The sequence below is a fragment of the Oncorhynchus gorbuscha genome, linkage group LG21 (genome assembly GCF_021184085.1).
Source record: "Oncorhynchus gorbuscha isolate QuinsamMale2020 ecotype Even-year linkage group LG21, OgorEven_v1.0, whole genome shotgun sequence".
Lineage (NCBI taxonomy): Eukaryota > Metazoa > Chordata > Actinopteri > Salmoniformes > Salmonidae > Oncorhynchus > Oncorhynchus gorbuscha.
In genome coordinates, this window is record NC_060193.1 from 11281928 (window position 1) to 11300203 (window position 18276).

General features: G+C 42.5%; 1 protein-coding gene across 1 annotated transcript in view; it reads right to left on the bottom strand.

Annotated features, from left to right (window-relative positions):
- LOC124008874 (collagen alpha-5(IV) chain-like) overlaps positions 1 to 18276 on the bottom strand; it is a 152796-nt gene that overhangs the window by 46734 nt on the left and 87786 nt on the right. Inside the window, exons 10-28 of the mRNA XM_046320459.1 lie at positions 17963 to 18025; positions 14609 to 14644; positions 12624 to 12665; positions 11048 to 11101; positions 10684 to 10785; positions 10253 to 10306; positions 10124 to 10165; positions 9621 to 9711; positions 9177 to 9464; positions 7606 to 7695; positions 7314 to 7384; positions 6727 to 6918; positions 5522 to 5690; positions 4769 to 4861; positions 4444 to 4548; positions 4031 to 4128; positions 2939 to 3089; positions 2466 to 2579; positions 328 to 495 (exon numbers count right to left, since the gene is read on the bottom strand). Of these exons, the coding sequence (XP_046176415.1) occupies positions 328 to 495; positions 2466 to 2579; positions 2939 to 3089; positions 4031 to 4128; positions 4444 to 4548; positions 4769 to 4861; positions 5522 to 5690; positions 6727 to 6918; positions 7314 to 7384; positions 7606 to 7695; positions 9177 to 9464; positions 9621 to 9711; positions 10124 to 10165; positions 10253 to 10306; positions 10684 to 10785; positions 11048 to 11101; positions 12624 to 12665; positions 14609 to 14644; positions 17963 to 18025 (2023 nt within the window). The remainder of the gene's footprint in view (positions 1 to 327; positions 496 to 2465; positions 2580 to 2938; positions 3090 to 4030; positions 4129 to 4443; positions 4549 to 4768; positions 4862 to 5521; positions 5691 to 6726; positions 6919 to 7313; positions 7385 to 7605; positions 7696 to 9176; positions 9465 to 9620; positions 9712 to 10123; positions 10166 to 10252; positions 10307 to 10683; positions 10786 to 11047; positions 11102 to 12623; positions 12666 to 14608; positions 14645 to 17962; positions 18026 to 18276) is intronic.

Here is an 18276-nt window from a genome sequence, read left to right on the forward strand (position 1 = left end):
ACTGAAAATAATATTTTACTGGGCAATCCGTACATACATAACACAGAAAGAGATTGATAATCAGACAGAGACTGAAACAGACATATAGGCTGTGTTTACACAGGCAGCCCAGTTCTTATCTTATGCCACTAATTGGTCTTTTGACCAATCAGATCCGATTTTTTCTCATTAATTGGTCAAAAGATCCAAATTGGGCTGTCTGTGTAAACTCTGATTCTGATCTTTTGCCTAATTATTGGCAAAAGATCTGATCCAATAATTGAACAAAATATCAGATTTGGGCTCCTGGGTAATCGCTGCCATAGATCAGAAATGACGTTATCTTACCAGGCAGGCCAGGTATTCCATCGCGGCCAGGGCCACCGGGGTTACCCTGAGGTCCAACTCCCCCGGGGCTGCCAGGGAAACCGGGACTTCCTCTGTCTCCTGGCAACCCTGTAATGCCCGGGCCAGGAAGACCGGGGTCTCCCTTCTCTCCATTGTTGCCTGAGTATCCTGCAACGCCGAGAATCAAGGACAGTGTCAGGACAGATGTTCACTTTCTGATCAGCATCTGTCCCTCATCTATGACATCACAGAAAGTACATTTTGTCAAATGCAACAACAACAAAAAATTCTGTCTTGGAGGACAATAAAGCTTTTTGAGTTTGACTTGCAGTGCTAGTGGAATCTAATGACTATTCACCACATTGTAAAGGTCACATATGTCAGTCCAGAATAAAATAACCTGATTGTATATCATTACCTCATAGCTGGAGTAATGTCATGCAGAACAGAAGTACAGTCCCTAAACCAATCAACCAATCACACAGAAATACAGTACCAATAAACCAATCAGCTGCCAAAAAGAGACTTTAGTTCAGATAGGCTGCGATACAATACCTTTCTCGCCTTGAGGTCAAAGTTCAGAGAGCGGCAGGTAAGCAGGGCAAATGTTCAAAATGGAGCTGATGGAAGGATGGAGTGGATCGGAGAATGAGAAAGAGATGTGGGGAAGGGGGGGTGATACTCTAGGTCTATCCAACATGACATACATGAGGAAAGAGCCTTCAGAACTGAGTCCTGGGTGGAGGGGACTGGTTAGTAAGTTGTTTTGTGTACTAGCCAGGTAGAGGACAGTGTGAAGTGATTTGTGAGGTTTTAGCTTGAACCAGAAAAGGTACATTGTGTTTAAGAGGGAGGAGTACAAATACATGAAAGTTGTGGGTGGGTGATAGCTGACGGCTACACAAGTGGAATTCGCCAAAGAGACATCGACAACACAAAAGAAGAAGAGAAAAAGATTGATGTGAGAAGACGAAGAAAGAGTGAACTCCCAGGATCAGGGTACGGTTACCGTCCCTGACTGACAACGCGTCTGTCTGAGACAGGATCTCCCATAGAGACAGGATCTCCCATAGAGACAGGATCTCCCATAGAGACATGATCTCCCATGGAGACAGGATCTCCCATAGAGACAGGATCTCCCATAGAGACAGGATCTCCCATAGAGACAGGATCTCCCATAGAGACATGATCTCCCATAGAGACAGGATCTCCCATAGAGACAGGATCTCCCATAGAGACAGGATCTCCCATAGAGACAGGATCTCCCATAGAGACAGGATCTCCCATAGAGACAGGATCTCCCATAGAGACATGATCTCCCATGGAGACAGGATCTCCCATAGAGACAGGATCTCCCATAGAGACAGGATCTCCCATAGAGACAGGATCTCCCATAGAGACAGGATCTCCCATAGAGACAGGATCTCCCATAGAGACAGGATCTCCCATAGAGACAGGATCTCCCATAGAGACAGGATCTCCCATAGAGACAGGATCTCCCATAGAGACATGATGTCGTCATGTTGGCATCATTCAGTGCTTAACAAATAAACCCTTTACAGGTGACCCACTTACAAACTGTTTGCAAACCCTTTGGTGCCTAAAAGCCTTGCAGTGGGGTGGCGTTACCTGCTTAATAACTAGTGTGACAACATAGCTTGAACCACATAGCCTGCCCACTGAGATACATCATTAACATTAATATAACAGTCCTTAGGGTGACCATGCACATAACACTGTGGGACTGTGTGAATCCATTCTGGACATGTTCAGTCATCTCAAACACAAGACACCCTGGTAAAAACAACAGGCTCACTATGTATTTTAAAATGCAGCATAGATATACATATTACATGGGTTTTCCTTTTGTTTAATATGATAACAATTCTTAGCATTGTATCTACAATATGGTGATACTAGAAGGTCTGCTGCAACCACGTGTAAATGCCACCAATTCTCAATCAAATTCTATCACTCAATCTCCAATCAATTTATCTATCAGAATTCATCTCTATCAATCTCAAATCTCAATCAATGCTAGCAATCTTAATCTCAATATCAGACTCAAACACTATTGATCTCTAATCAATCAGCTAGTCAAAAATCAGTTCTGTTCTGTTTGTTGTTATAAGGCTTACCTGGAGCACCAATAGGTCCTGGGGGTCCGACAGGGCCGGGGACACCCTGAGAGCCGATGGAGGGTGATCCTTGAGGGCCACGATCTCCAGTTCTACCAGGGATACCAGAGTCACCTGGGAGACAGACAGACAGGTACAGACCACACAATATAGCAATACCATTAACTAGCTAGCTAATAAAATACTCTACATCTGGACTAAGGATAATGTTGAGCATGCTGTAGATCTAGAACGATGCTTAATCTGTGTCTGGAAAAATCATCACAGAAAGAATTAGCCTAGATTATAGTATGATATTGTTGATGTATGAAGAGACTATATAATAACATAGCCATCTTAACAAATATTTGAATTCGAAACCACGGACACACACTTAGTCAGTATACATTAGGTGTTAGGAATCAAACCCACAACGTCAGCGTTTCTAAGCGCTACACTCCAGCCGACCACGCCATCAGAAGTTGGAACCGTACCTTTGGCACCAGGGCCGCCGTCAAAGCCGGATCGTCCTGGCAAGCCGGGGTTGCCAGGGAAACCAGAGTCTCCTTTGGGTCCAGGTAATCCTTTATCTCCGGGGAAGCCTGGTGAGCCCTGGGGACCTGACAGCCCAAAGCCTGGCTCTCCCTATCACACACACACACACACACACACACACACACACACACACACACACACACACACACACACACACACACACACACACACACACACACACACACACACACACACACACACACACACACACACACACACACACACACACACACACACACACACACACACACACACACACACACACACACAAATGTTAACAGAGTCAACTGTGTCTGTCAGATAATTAATTAGGTCTAAACTTGCTGTTACCCTTCACTTGATCCTATGTTATCTAGTTTGAATACTCATAGCTGTACATGTAAATGACTGTAATTAAGTCCATATACAGTAGTGGGGATGTGGTAAGCAACTTAACTCCGGGTCCACCTGGTTGTCTGTCTCTAAAGTAGTAGAGTTAATCTGTACCTATAGTAGTAGAGTTAGTCTGTATCTATAGCAGTAGAGTTAATCTGTACCTATAGCAGTAGAGTTAGTCTGTCTCTAAAGTAGTAGAGTTAATCTGTATCTATAGCAGTAGAGTTAATCTGTACCTATAGCAGTAGAGTTAGTCTGTCTCTAAAGTAGTAGAGTTAATCTGTATCTATAGCAGTAGAGTTAGTCTGCATCTATAGCAGTAGAGTTAATCTGTATCTATAGCAGTAGAGTTAATCTGTATCTATAGCAGTAGAGTTAATCTGTATCTATAGCAGTAGAGTTAATCTGTATCTATAGTAGTAGATTTAATCTGTATCTATAGCAGTAGAGTTCATCTGTATCTATAGTAGTAGAGTTAGTCTGTATCTATAGCAGTAGAGTTCATCTGTATCTATAGTAGTAGAGTTAGTCTGTATCTATAGTAGTAGAGTTAGTCTGTATCTATAGTAGTAGAGTTAGTCTGTATCTATAGTAATAGAGTTAGTCTGTATCTAAAGTAGTAGAGTTAGTCTGTATCTACAGTAGTGGGGTTGTACCTTAGCTCCAGGTGCACCTGGCTGTCCGGGGAACCCGTCCACACCTGGTCTACCTGGACCTCCGGGACCACCTGGCAAACCAGGTGAGCCAGGGAATCCTGCAGGCATTGACAGGTGAGATGACAGGTCAGTGATAATGATAAAAGTATAGTAATATGTTTGGCACTTCTGTAAAAAACAAAAATAACTCTGTGCTATGGTGCTAAGAGTGACCTCGTGGCTGTTCCATCCTGTGCATCTGTCAGGGCCTTAAGCCTAGTCCTTGACCAAAAAGCATGTTCAATAGAGATTCTTAATTGAAAACGCTTCTTAGTCCAGGGCTAGGCTTAATCTGTATCTGGGAAACTGGACCTTGGAGTTCGTATTATAACCATAAAGGTGAGACTGTACCTGTCCAGGTATTTGGTGTTTACCTTTAGCTCCGGGGGGTCCTGGCAGTCCGATGCCAGAGAGGCCGGGATCACCTTTGGGACCCGGTGACCCGGGGAAACCGGGCTGTCCTGGCCCGCCAGGGTTACCTGTTGACACGGAAGTGAAGACTTAGTTTTGGCAAACATTTACAACACTACTACTAAACAGTTCACTAGTGTGTATACCTCATAGAATTACATCAAATATTCCCCCAAACAACACCAAACATCTGTCTGTTACCTCCATCCTCATTCTGGATGAAAGCTAAACTACCAGTTCTATCCATCCAGGTAAGTGTAGACCTGTGCAGGTACAGGTGTTATCTACCTGGGTTTCCAGGTAGACCGGGGTCTCCATCCTGTCCTCGGGGGCCTGGGAGGCCCTTCTCTGCTACCGTCTGACCCGGCTCCCCTTTACCTCCTACAGGTCAGAGGTCAAGGGTCAGAGATTAGGGAGTTGGGGTACAAGAGTTGTAGTCATAGAATAACAGCAGTTGTTGACATCAATGTCAGGCAAAGATAATGGTAACCAGTTGTTGACATCAATGTCAGGCAAAGATAATGGTAACCAGTTGTTGACATCAATGTCAGGCAAAGATAATGGTAACCAGTTGTTGACATCAATGTCAGGCAAAGATAATGGTAACCAGTTGTTGACATCAATGTCAGGCAAAGCTAATGGTAACCAGTTGTTGACATCAATGTCAGGCAAAGCTAATGGTAACCAGTTGTTGACATCAATGTCAGGCAAAGATAATGGTAACCAGTTGTTGACATCAATGTCAGGCAAAGATAATGGTAACCAGTTGTTGACATCAATGTCAGGCAAAGATAATGGTAACCAGTTGTTGACATCAATGTCAGGCAAAGATAATGGTAACCAGTTGTTGACATCAATGTCAGGCAAAGATAATGGTAACCAGTTGTCGTCGTCGATGTCAGGCAAAGATAATGGCAAAAGTATGATAACAAAAACAACTAACACAACATCCCTGGACATCTTATGTTAATGTATCTCACTTTATCAACATTTTAGTTACTACATCTCTGGTCTTCAAGAATATCAACCAACGTATCTCACCTGGTGCTCCAGGTGTTCCCGTTCTCCCTGAGACACCTTGGACACCCTTCTCTCCGGGGGGCCCCTGGGGGCCGAAGCCTGGGGATCCGTTGGCACCCCTGTCACCTGGGAGACCCTGCAAACCGGGCTCACCTGGAGGTCCTCGCTCACCCTTAACTAATAGAGATCCCTGCAGAGAGTGTGAGAGAGAGAGAGAGAGTGAGTGAGTGAGTGAGTGAGTGAGTGAGTGAGTGAGTGAGTGAGTGAGTGAGTGAGTGAGTGAGTGAGTGAGTGAGTGAGTGAGTGAGTGAGTGAGTGAGTGAGTGAGTGAGTGAGTGAGTGAGTGAGTGAGTGAGTGAGTGAGTGAGTGAGAGAGAGAGAGAGAGAGAGAGAGAGAGAGAGAGAGAGAGAGAGAGAGAGAGAGAGAGAGAGAGAGAGAGAGAGAGAGAGAGAGAGGGTAATATAGAATGCTATGTTGTGGGAGAGATGGATGGATGGTTGGATGGAGGGATAGAGGTAAGGGAAAGGGGGATACCTAGGCAGTTGTACAACTGAATGTATTTAACTGAAATGTGCAGGGGACTGCCATAATCGACAGGCACGTCTTCGGCGTCTGGGAAACAGTGGTTTAACTGCCTTGCTCAGGGGCAGAATGACAGATGTTTACCTTGTCAGCTTGGGGATTCAATCTAGTAACCTTTTGGTTACTGGCCCAATGCTCTAACCTCTAGGTAGGGGTAGGGATGGAGGGAAAGAGAAAAGCTGAAGCGACGGATGAATGAATTAATGGAAAGATGGATGGATGGTTGGATGGATGGAGGGATAGAGGTAAGGGGATGGATGAATGAATGGAAAGATAGATGGATGGTTGGATGGATGGAGGGATAGAGGTAAGGGGATGGATGAATGAATGAATGGAAAGATGGATGGATGGTTGGATGGATGGATAGAGGTAGAGATGGAGGGATAGATATAAGGGGATGGATGAATGAATGGATAGATGGATGGATGGTTGGATGGTTGGAAAGAGGGATAGAGTAAAGGGGATGGAGGGATGGATGGAAAGAGGGATGGATGGAAAGAGGGATAGAGTAAAGGGGATGGAGGGATGGATGGAAAGAGGGATAGAGTAAAGGAGAAATGGCGGGAGTGAAGAACAGTTGGATGGATGAAGGGATGATAACTGGAGGGATGAAGGGGAGAGAGAGGAAAACATTGCTACTCACAGATGATCCTTTGGCTCCAGGAGCTCCAGGACCTCCATCGCGACCAGGTCTTCCGTCCAGACCAGGCAGGCCAGCGGGTCCTGGAAACCCTGTGTCTCCCTTGTCTCCGCTCACCCCATTCACAGCGGTAGCCTCACCTGGGTCACCCTTCTCTCCTGGGAAACCAGGAGCACCCTGGGGACCGTGCAAACCCTGGGGGAGAGAGCGGGATAAAGGAACGAGAGATGGAAGGATGGAGGGTCAGTATTATAGACACTTAGGGACAGTTTACCCAACACGGATTAAGCCTAATCCAAGACTAAAAAGCATTTTCAATGGAGATTCTCTAATTGGTCTCCAGGAAACAGGCCCTAAATTAGTCAGTCAGCCTCTAGGTTAGCCTACTATAAAGGTATTCTAAGTGTAGACCCAGTTTCAGACCAGCTTCAAACCAGTGTCAATATGAGCTAGGTGGGGCTAAATCCAATATTCTTATGTTGAACAATAATACCATTCAAAACATTAGTACCTAGAATTGTGTGGGTTTGAAAACAGGAAGTGGGGGTTTGAAAACAGGAAGTAGGAAATTAAAAGCAATAAGTACTTACAGGAGAACCTGAGGGCCCTGGGCCACCTGGGAATCCTCTGTCACCTTTAGCCCCTGGTCCTCCAGGTCCACCTGAGGGTGGAGGAGAGAGGGAGCAGAGAGGGAGACGAGGAGGTGAGAGGAGAGAGGAGAGAAGGATGAGAGAGAGGTGTTATGTAGAGTATTGTGTTACGGTGGCCTGCACATTGACAAATCAGCTGTATGTTATCTCCTCTCTACTTGGTCCTACCAGGTGAGGATATACGGAACCAGGTAGAGAGATAAGTGACCAGGTGAGAGGGGTGAAGTCTTACCTGGGAACCCAGGAGGTCCGGGAGGGCCTCGTGCTCCAGGGACACTGTTGCCTCTGGAGAAACAGTTAACGCAGGTGTCTCCCTTCTCACCTGAAACACAGACGGACAGACATGGATGTCAGACACAGTCCCCGTTTTGGCATCAACATCAATAATACATGAGTCAGGGTTGGGGAGTAACAGATTACTGGTAATCTGTTACATGTAAGGGATTACAACAACAAAAACTAATTGTAATCCGTTACTTTACCAGCTAAAATATTGTAATCAGATTACAGATACTTTTGAAAAACTAGATGATTACTTTGAGGATTACTTTGAGGATGACTTTGAGGATGACTTTGAGGATGACTTTGAGGATGACTTTGAGGATTACTTTGAGGATTACTTTGAGGATGACTTTGAGGATTACTTTGAGGATTACTTTGAGGATTACTTTGAGGATTACTTTGAGGATTACTTTTCAATTCAGAAAGGATGTTTGATCAAATAAATCTTTGACACTTGTCTGTTTTCTCAATGACATTTAAAGCAGCATTGAAACATTGAGCTAGTTTTAGTTTGTTCCACCTGAGGGAGTCTGACCACAACTCAGAGACCCCTATGAGACCACGATTAAAACCACTATAGATCGCGGGACAAAAGAAGGGATAAGCTTTTGTAGGCTAAAGTCCAAGCTATGTCTTCCAATGGTGCGACTGCTGTCTGCATCCAAAGGTTATCCAACTTGACTAAACGCTTGGAGGTTTAATCTACGGCGATATGTAGATTACTCCACTGCTGTCGTCCTTATTTAGCTATTTGTGCCTTACGGTTTGTGGTTGATGTGGATGGAAGAAATATAAATGTGTATTTGAACCCAATAATGGTTGAATTCAAGAAGTTTAAACTGCTAATTAATCATTGTTTTTGAAACCAGTGGACAGCCAGTCAAAAATGTGCTCTTGCAACAGCTGCATTGTGTGTATGTCAGCCTATTGAATACAAATGGGGCTTTTATTGTTCAATCTAATGCATGCTGATAATGGACACATGCTCAAACTCGCTCACTTTTGACAGACTTAAAAAGGCCATTTTTGGAGTTATAAATGAAATATATTCATGTACAGATATAAATTAATCATATTATTATATGTAGTAGAAAGTGATGGGTTAGAAGAAGCCTACACGTAAAATGTAACATCCATGTATGGCCAGCTATGTAAACTTTAACATTGATTTATCCTGCAATAGATGTCGTTCAATTGGTAACATACATTTAATCTAAAAGTAACTAAATGTAATCAGATTACGTTACTGAGTTTGGGTGATCCAAAAGTTACGTTACTGATTACAATTTTGGACAGGTTACTAGTAACTGTAACGGATTACATTTAGAAAGGAACCTACCCAGCGCTGACATTAGTGAATTATTGTCCATGTTACTATGACAATACTCTGGAGGTAAACAACAGAGAACACCACAATTATATCAATAGAATATCGGCCATTTAGCTAAGGGAGAACGACTGGCCCCTCCGGTCGGCCTTCAACTTGAGGAACTCAATTATACGTTCTCGCTCTTGACCCACCTTTCTGTCCGGTCTCTCCTTGGAATCCTATATTGCCTTGTTGTCCTGGTAACCCGGGGGCCCCTCCTATACAGTTAATACCCCCATTGGAGACCCCTGGGGGCCCAGGAGGTCCTGGAGGTCCCTGCAGACCAGGGGCGCCACCTCGTCCTGGGTTCCCGGGGATGGAGATGGCTGGCTGGCCCTCGTCTCCCTTCTGGCCCCTCTCTCCTGGGAAGCCTGGTAAACCGGGCTGGCCTCCACCTCCGATACCTGGGGTCCCTGGTTGACCTGGAGGACCCGAAAGACCTGGGGAGAACAGGGGTTCAAAGGGGAATGATCACCATAGAAACTGGGTTCACCAAGCCGCTTAAAGTAGGAGTGCTGATCTAGGACCAGTTCCTCTGTGTTCATGTAATCTTATTCATTATAATCGGACAAACTCTATGAATATAGAGAACCTACCAGGCTGTCCTCTGTCTCCTTTCCTTCCCGTCTCCCCAGGACGCCCAGATTCTCCTTTAGGACCAACTGTAGTTGGACCATTGCTCACCTGCTATATAATGGGATACAAAGGTTACTATCACCGTCTAGTGTTCACAGTCTAATACTACACAGCCTTCAGTCTGACCACTGGTCACATGCTAAAGCAGATGTATGATCTGGCAAAGTGGACCGGAGGCTCCGCATGGAGGGTGTGATGCAATTGCGGAGCCTCTGGAGGCCTGAGGCCAAATCAAGCTCTGTAAGGCGATGCCGTGCACCTCACAAATGCAGAGGTCTCCTTATATCTCCTTATAGCTCCGCATTGACATGATTGGTTGACTGGTAGGTGGGGCCTGTACATCCTTTCATAAACACAAACTCACTTCCTTGACAACTTCCTTGATAACAAACATGGAGAACTTTGACGAAAGGCTATCAGAGCAAGTTCACAAATAAAATATGAATCCTAAAATATTACTCACCACGCCTGGGCGTCCAGGATATCCACGGTCACCTTTGGAACCCTGAGACAGAAACACATAGAGATGGATGGATCTTCAACAGAAAATAAGACTGTATCTGTGAAGAATAGCATCAGAGGCTAAACTCACCCTGTCACCATCCCGACCCGGCAGACCTGGCCCACCTGGGTCTCCCTTACTACCCTGAGAGAGAGAGAGAGAGAGAGAGAGAGAGAGAGAGAGAGAGAGAGAGAGAGAGAGAGAGAGAGAGAGAGAGAGAGAGAGAGAGAGAGAGAGAGAGAGAGAGAGAGAGAGAGAGAGAGAGAGAGAGAGAGAGAGAGAGAGAGAGAGAGAGAGAGAGAGAGAGAGAGAGAGAGAGAGAGAGAGAATGCTTTTGTTTGTGTTCCTATGTGCACTGGAGAAAGGGGAAGAGGTGGATGTTCGCAGACCATTCAAATACAGCGGACAGACAGCTGTCTATTAAACTGTTGTGGCACTGTATCTGACAAGCTGTTGACTAGAGGGTAGAACCATATGAATAGAATGAATAGAATCCTCCTAGTTCTGTGTGTAGAACTCACAGGGAATCCAGCAGGACCTGGGTCTCCATCTTTCCCCGGTTTGCCCCTTTTGCCTGCTTCTCCGTTTTCTCCTTTCTCTCCCTTCAAACCACCAGACGAACCCTACAAACCCAACATTTGTCAGACACACACGCCTATTGATTGATTGATTGATTTGATATAATAGGGTCTGGCATTATTCAGACCCCCAACCCACATGGTCTTCTAAGACACTGGTGATTCATAGAGCACATTATTTATAGCGTGTTACAAAATATAGGCGTATAGAAACACAGATGTATAAAAACGTAGATATATAGTATGATAGATACTGAGTAGTAAAATGTAGATATATATAATATGATTGATAGTGAGTGATACTCACAGGGGTTCCAGGATAACCAGGATCACCAGGTGGACCAGGTAAACCTTGATCACCCTGGCAACGAGTAAAGACGCAACAATAACAAGTTGTTGTTAACAAGAAATAAGAAGAAACAAAATGTTTTCATCAATAGTCAAGAATCAAAACAATGTCAATAAAGATTGTTATCTAACTTTTTAAAGAAATAAACAAAACCGTTGTGAGAATACAATAACTTTCACAACACAGGACCAAGAGATATAAAGGTATCGTAAAAGTACGTTTTTATAACAAGGCTAAATGCCACCCTCTACTGGTCATTATGAGAGTTGCATTTACAGGGGAATTAAAGGCATGATGGTGCTCCCACCTGGTGCTGAAACATGATAAAACACGAGGCACAGTATAGCTTATAGCTTCACACTTACAGCTGGCCATTTACATTACATGTCATAACAGAAGTTACTGGGCCAGTTCAGTTACAGCAGGGGTTCCTAAAACTTTTACTGGACACAACCCCAAACTGACACTAGACAATCCCAGGGACCCCACTTGGAGAAATTATATCCATAGGTCACACAAGCTGCCCCAACTCATAATAATGACAGGAAAGTGCATTCGTATAGTGTAAGAGGTCCTTAGTTGACACTAAAAGGTTGTATTCTATACCCATTTGAAGAGAAAAAAGTTCTTAATTTGTTTAAGATTACAGGGGGTCCCACATGGGTTCCTGACCTCACGTTTGGGAACCACTGAGTTACAGCCAAACAGGAGCACATTAATGGCTGTCAGTTTACATGACATGTCATAACAGAATCTACTAAGCCACTATTGATGTTCATCAAGTTTAACAAGTGACAATTAAAAACCTTATGACGATCAGATGATGCAGATAATCCTCTATTACAGTAATTCTATGTAACTCTATGGAGTTTCTGAGTTTATAGAGATCCTCTATTACAGTAATTCTATGTAACTCTATGGAGTTTCTGAGTTTATAGAGATCCTCTATTACAGTAATTCTATGTAACTCTATGGAGTTTCTGAGTTTATAGAGATCCTCTAAAAACTGTAAAGGAGTTTCTGAGTTTATCAATCTATTACAGTAAATGTAACTCTAATGTTTATAGAGACATTACAGTAATTCTATGTAACCTATGGAGTTTCTGAGTTTATAGAGATCCTCTATTACAGTAACACTGAGGGTCTGAGTTTATGATCCTCTTTTACAGTAATTCTATGTAACCTATGGAGTTTCTGAGGAGATCCCCAGTAATTCAGACCTGAAGTTTATAGAGATCCTCTATTACAGTAATTCTATGTAACTCTATGGAGTTTCTGAGTTTATAGAGATCCTCTATTACAGTAATTCATGTAACTCTACAGTTTCAGTTTATAGAGATCCACTATTACAGTAATTATATGTAACTCTATGGAGTTTCTGAGTTTACACAGATCCTCTATTACAGTAATTCTATGTAACTCTATGGAGTTTCTGAGTTTATAGAGACACACACACAGTAACACCAGTTATTCAGGAGTGCCATTACAGTACCACAATTGGAGTTTCTGACAGTCCTTCCCTTGCGGTTCCTACCTTATCTCCTTTGGGACCTTGGAAGTTCAACCCCATGTTTCCCTGTAGAAGAAGAACAAGAAGACCTTATTACTGTCTTCAAATCAAATGGTATTGGTATTGCTTCATAAACAACAGGTCTAGACTAACAGTGAGATGCTTCATAAGCAACAGGTGTAGACTAACAGTGAAATGCTTCATAAACAACAGCTGTAGACTAACAGTGAAATGCTTCATAAACAACAGGTGTAGACTAACAGTGAAATGCTTCATAATCAACAGGTGTAGACTAACAGTGAAATGCTTCATAAGCAACAGGTGTAGACTAACAGTGAAATGCTTCATAAGCAACAGGTGTAGACTAACAGTGAGATGCTTCATAAACAACAGGTGTAGACTAACAGTGAAATGCTTCATAAACAACAGGTGTAGACTAACAGTGAAATGCTTCATAAGCAACAGCTGTAGACTAACAGTGAAATGCTTCATAAGCAACAGGTGTCGACTAACAGTGAAATGCTTCATAAGCAACAGGTGTAGACTAACAGTGAAATGCTTCATAAACAACAGGTGTAGACTAACAGTGAAATGCTTCATAATCAACAGGTGTAGACTAACAGTGAAATGCTTCATAATCAACAGGTGTAGACTAACAGTGAAATGCTTCATAATCAACAGGTGTAGACTAACAGTGAAATGCTTTCAGGTAAGACTAACAGTGAAATGTAAGCAACAGACTAACAGTGAAATGCTTCATAAACAACAGGTGTAGACTAACAGTGAAATGCTTCATAAACAACAGGTGTAGACTAACAGTGAAATGCTTCATAAGCAACAGGTGTAGACTAACAGTGAAATGCTTCATAAACAACAGGTGTAGACTAACAGTGAAATGCTTCATAAGCAACAGGTGTAGACTAACAGTGAAATGCTTCATAAACAACAGGTGTAGACTAACAGTGAGATGCTTCATAAACAACAGGTGTAGACTAACAGTGAAATGCTTCATAAACAGTGAAATGCTTCATAAACAACAGGTGTAGACTAACAGTGAAATGCTTCATAAACAGTGAAATGCTTCATAAACAACAGGTGTAGACTAACAGTGAAATGCTTCATAAACAACAGGTGTAGACTAACAGTGAAATGCTTCATAAACAACAGGTGTAGACTAACAGTGAAATGCTTCATAAACAACAGGTGTAGACTAACAGTGAAATGCTTCATAAGCAACAGGTGTAGACTAACAGTGAAATGCTTCATAAACAACAGGTGTAGACTAACAGTGAAATGCTTCATAAACAACAGGTGTAGACTAACAGTGAAATGCTTCATAATCAACAGGTGTAGACTAACAGTGAAATGCTTCATAAACAACAGGTGTAGACTAACAGTGAAATGCTTCATAAGCAACAGGTGTAGACTAACAGTGAAATGCTTCATAAGCAACAGGTGTAGACTAACAGTGAAATGCTTCATAAACAACAGGTGTAGACTAACAGTGAGATGCTTCATAAACAACAGGTGTAGACTAACAGTGAAATGCTTCATAAACAACAGGTGTAGACTAACAGTGAGATGCTTCATAAACAACAGGTGTAGACTAACAGTGAAATGCTTCATAAACAACAGGTGTAGACTAACAGTGAAATGCTTCATAAACAACAGGTGTAGACTAACAGTGAAATGCTTCATAAACAACAGGTGTAGACTAACAGTGAGATGCTTCATAAACAACAGGTGTAGACTAACAGTGAGATGCTTGATAAACAACAGGTGTAGACTAACAGTGAAATGCTTCATAATCAACAGCTGTAGACTAACAGTGAAATGTTTACTTACAGGCCCTTCCCAACAATGCAGAGACAAATAATAATAACACACGGAACACAATGAGTGTATTTAACTTGGTCATATATACGGGGTACCAGTACCAAGTCGATGTGCAGGGGTACGAGGTAATTGAGGTAGATATGTACACATATTCCGTGTGTAAAGCAACTCACCTTTGGACCAGGAAGACCAGGAGGCCCGGGACGACCCTATAAAACGGCACACAACTTTATTAACAACTTCATTAAGAAAATATATAACTATTAATAGAATAATAAAACGTTATGATGATGCAAACTACGTCGGATCAGTTCTTACCCAGTTAGCACATAACGTTCTGAGAACTATATGTTTCTTAGGTGGGAATTTCAATACTTTAGCATAACATTCCTACAGGTTTCCTCATGGTTCTACTTATAGCAATATTCTAAAATTGTTCAGAGAATGTTAAGAAATGACATTTTTCTGTGGGAATTTAGGTACTTCAGCATGATGGTTTCTACATGTTTGCTCGTGGTTCTATTTAAAGTCATGTTCTCAGAACATTAAGAAAACTTTTCCATAAAAACCTCAAGAAAACATTAGTAACATTAGTAACATTCAATGAACATTCTAAGAATGCAATTTCAAAACAAATACCCTCCATTCTCAGCATCAACAAAACTCTATCTATCTTGTTAAGTGTGTTCAGGTGTGTTGGCCGCACCCATTAATATCACAACCGGTAGTGATTGGGGGTCCCATAAGGCGGTGCACAATTGGCCCAGCGTCGTCTGGGTTTGGCCGGTGTTGGCCATCATTGTAAATAAGAATTTGTTCTTAACTGACTTGACTAGTTAAATAAAATGTTTTTAAAAAATGTAAATAAAAAATATCTATTGGCCACACCTGATCTGAAAGAGTGCATGATTCCTTTGAAATGGGGTCTGTTTGAATAGACTAAAATGTGCAGTTTTGCATAAGTAAAAAAACCCACTGCATATTAACTCAGTCCTGGTGGTGCAGTGGGATGGAATCCATGAATACAGAACAGAAGATCATAGGTTTGAATCTCAGTGATGCTGTGCTAATATAAAAATGACTTGTGTTTGCATGATTAATGCCTAAGCAAATGAATGTATATGTGTGATTTGAGTTCAAAACATTTAACTTAAGCTAAAAGTCTTATTGAAACATTACCTTCAAATATTTTATAATTTCCATTCTCAGAATGTTAATAAAACCTCCCAGGAACACTTTAATGGAACCATGGAAAAACATTCTCAGAACCTCCCTGCAACCAAAAACATTCGTTCCCACAACATCCAAGGAACCAAATGTGCTAGCTGGGATGAAACTGAATGTCTAGAATTAGAAAAATATTCAAACTTCTAAAAGTTGGCCCAATTCTTAATATTCGGCACTGACAAACACAACTGGAAGTAACATGTCTGGGACCAGCTTGCCTGGGGACAAGCCTGGGAGCAGTCCCACAGAACATACTGGATGTCACAGGTCTGGGAACAGTTTGTCTGTGTAAAGTCCCTCAGATCATGGATGTTACAGGTCTGGGAACAGTTTGACTGTGTAAAGTCCCTCGGATCATGGTTGTTAAAGGTCTGGGAACAGTTTCACTGTGTAAAGTCCTTCGGAAAATACTGGATGTCACAGGTGATGAGCTCTAAAGCAAAGTCTCACCACTCAATTGTTAGTTGAACATTGTTGAGACAGTGTCTGTGCCTCGATCTAGGTTGGGCAAAACTAAACGTGGTGGTGTTCGCCTTAGCATTCTCACTGGAATAAAGACCTCCTCCATTCCTGTCATTATTCAAATAGATTGATACCTCACATCTCAAAATAGGGCTACTAAATGTTAGATCCCTCACTTCCAAGGCAGTTATAGACAATGAACTAATCACTGATCATAATCTTGATGTGATTGGCCTGACTGAAACATGGCTTAAGCCTGATTAATTTACTGTGTTAAATGAGGCCTCACTAGTGCTGTATGCTCACTGACTTCCCTGAATTCCTATCGAATCTTGTGGACATGGCAGACAATATTCACATTTTTGGTGACTTAAATATTCACATGGAAAAGTCCACAGACCCACTCCAAAATACTTTCAGAGCCATCGTCGACTCAGTGGATTTTGTCCAACATGTCTTTGGACCTACTCATTGCCACAGACATTCTCTGGACCTAGTTTTGTCCCATGGAATAAATGTTGTGGATCTTAATGTTTTTCCTCATAATCCTGGACTATCAGACCATCATTTTATTATGTTTGCAACCACAACAAATAATCTGCTCAGACCAACCAAGGATTATCAAAATCTGTGCTATAAATTCTCAGACAACCCTAAGATGCCTAGATTCCCTTCCAGACTCCTTCCACCTACCCAAGGACGTTAGAGAATAAAAATAAGTTAACCACCTAACTGAGGAACTCAATTTAACCTTGCGCAATTCCCTAGATGCAGTCGCACCCCTAAAAACAAAAAAACATTTGCCACAAAAAACTAGCTCCCTGGAAAATCCCGAGCCCTGTAGGAAGCTTCCAGAAAATTGTAACGGAAATGGCGCTCCACCAAACTGGAAGTCTTCCGACTAGCTTGGAAAGACAATATGGTGTAAATATCAAAGAGCCCCCAATGCTGCTCAAGCTTCCTACTTTTCCAACCGTGGAGAAAAAGAATAATTCCACAAGAGAGGATGGTTTTCACTTCAGACTTGATGAATTCACAAACTTCTTCGATGAAATGATCATGATCGTTAAACAAATGACAGACTGTGAATCTGTGTGTTTCTCCAAATCTCCGCTGTCCTGAGTCTGCACAGAACTGCCAGGAACTAGGATCAATGGAGAAAAGAGTCCTGGCCTCTAAACCTTCAAGCTGCATACTGGACCCTATTTCAACTAAACTACTGAAAGAGCTGCTTCTTCAGTGACCACAGAGAGTCAGGACACCCGTTTAACATCCCATCTGAAAGAAAGCACCCTACACAATGGAATGCCCTGGGGCATTGAGATATTCTTTATTTAGACCCTACTGGCCCTCCAACACCACTTCCAGCAGCATCTGGTCTCCCATCCAGAACCAATCCTGCTTAGCTTCAGAAGCAGGCCAGCAGTGGGATGCAGGGTGGTATGCTCCCTATAATTATCTCTCTCTCCCTCTCTCCTTTCCTTCCCAGAGGACTGGCCACCCCTCAGAGCCTGATTCCTCTCTAGTTCTTCCTTGGTACCTACCTTTCTAAGGAGTTTTTCCTAGCCACCGTGCTTCTACATCTGCATTGCTTGCTGTTTGGGGTTTTAGGCTGGGTTTCTGTACAGCACTTTGAGATATCAGCTGATGTACGAAGGCCTTTATAAATACATTTGATTGATTGAATGAGGTCTGGGACCAGTTTGATTGTGTAAAGTCCCTCAGAACATACTGGATGTCACATGACTGGGACCAGTTTGATTGTATGAAGTCCCTCAGAACATAACGGACGAGTGCCGGTTGTCAATAACATGATTTGGGCTGTTACTGTACTGTACCTCATAACCTCTGGGGCCGGGAGGGCCGGTAGGACCGGACAATCCCGAGGGGCCTTGGTCACCCTAGAAACAAGACAGACACCACAAACGTTACACAATGACCTCTGGGTTGAAATACACAGGTTTACATCTCCCATAATGGATTACCATGTGTTTGATTGATTGATTCTGAAAATCCAAATATGAACTATATATTATATTAGCCTACTATTTGATAAAAACCAATCACTCGACAAAGTCTAATTAAGGTTTTCTCTTTTATCTGTCTTAATACAGACTTTAGAATTGTTGGTCAGTTAAAATCAGTTAATTTC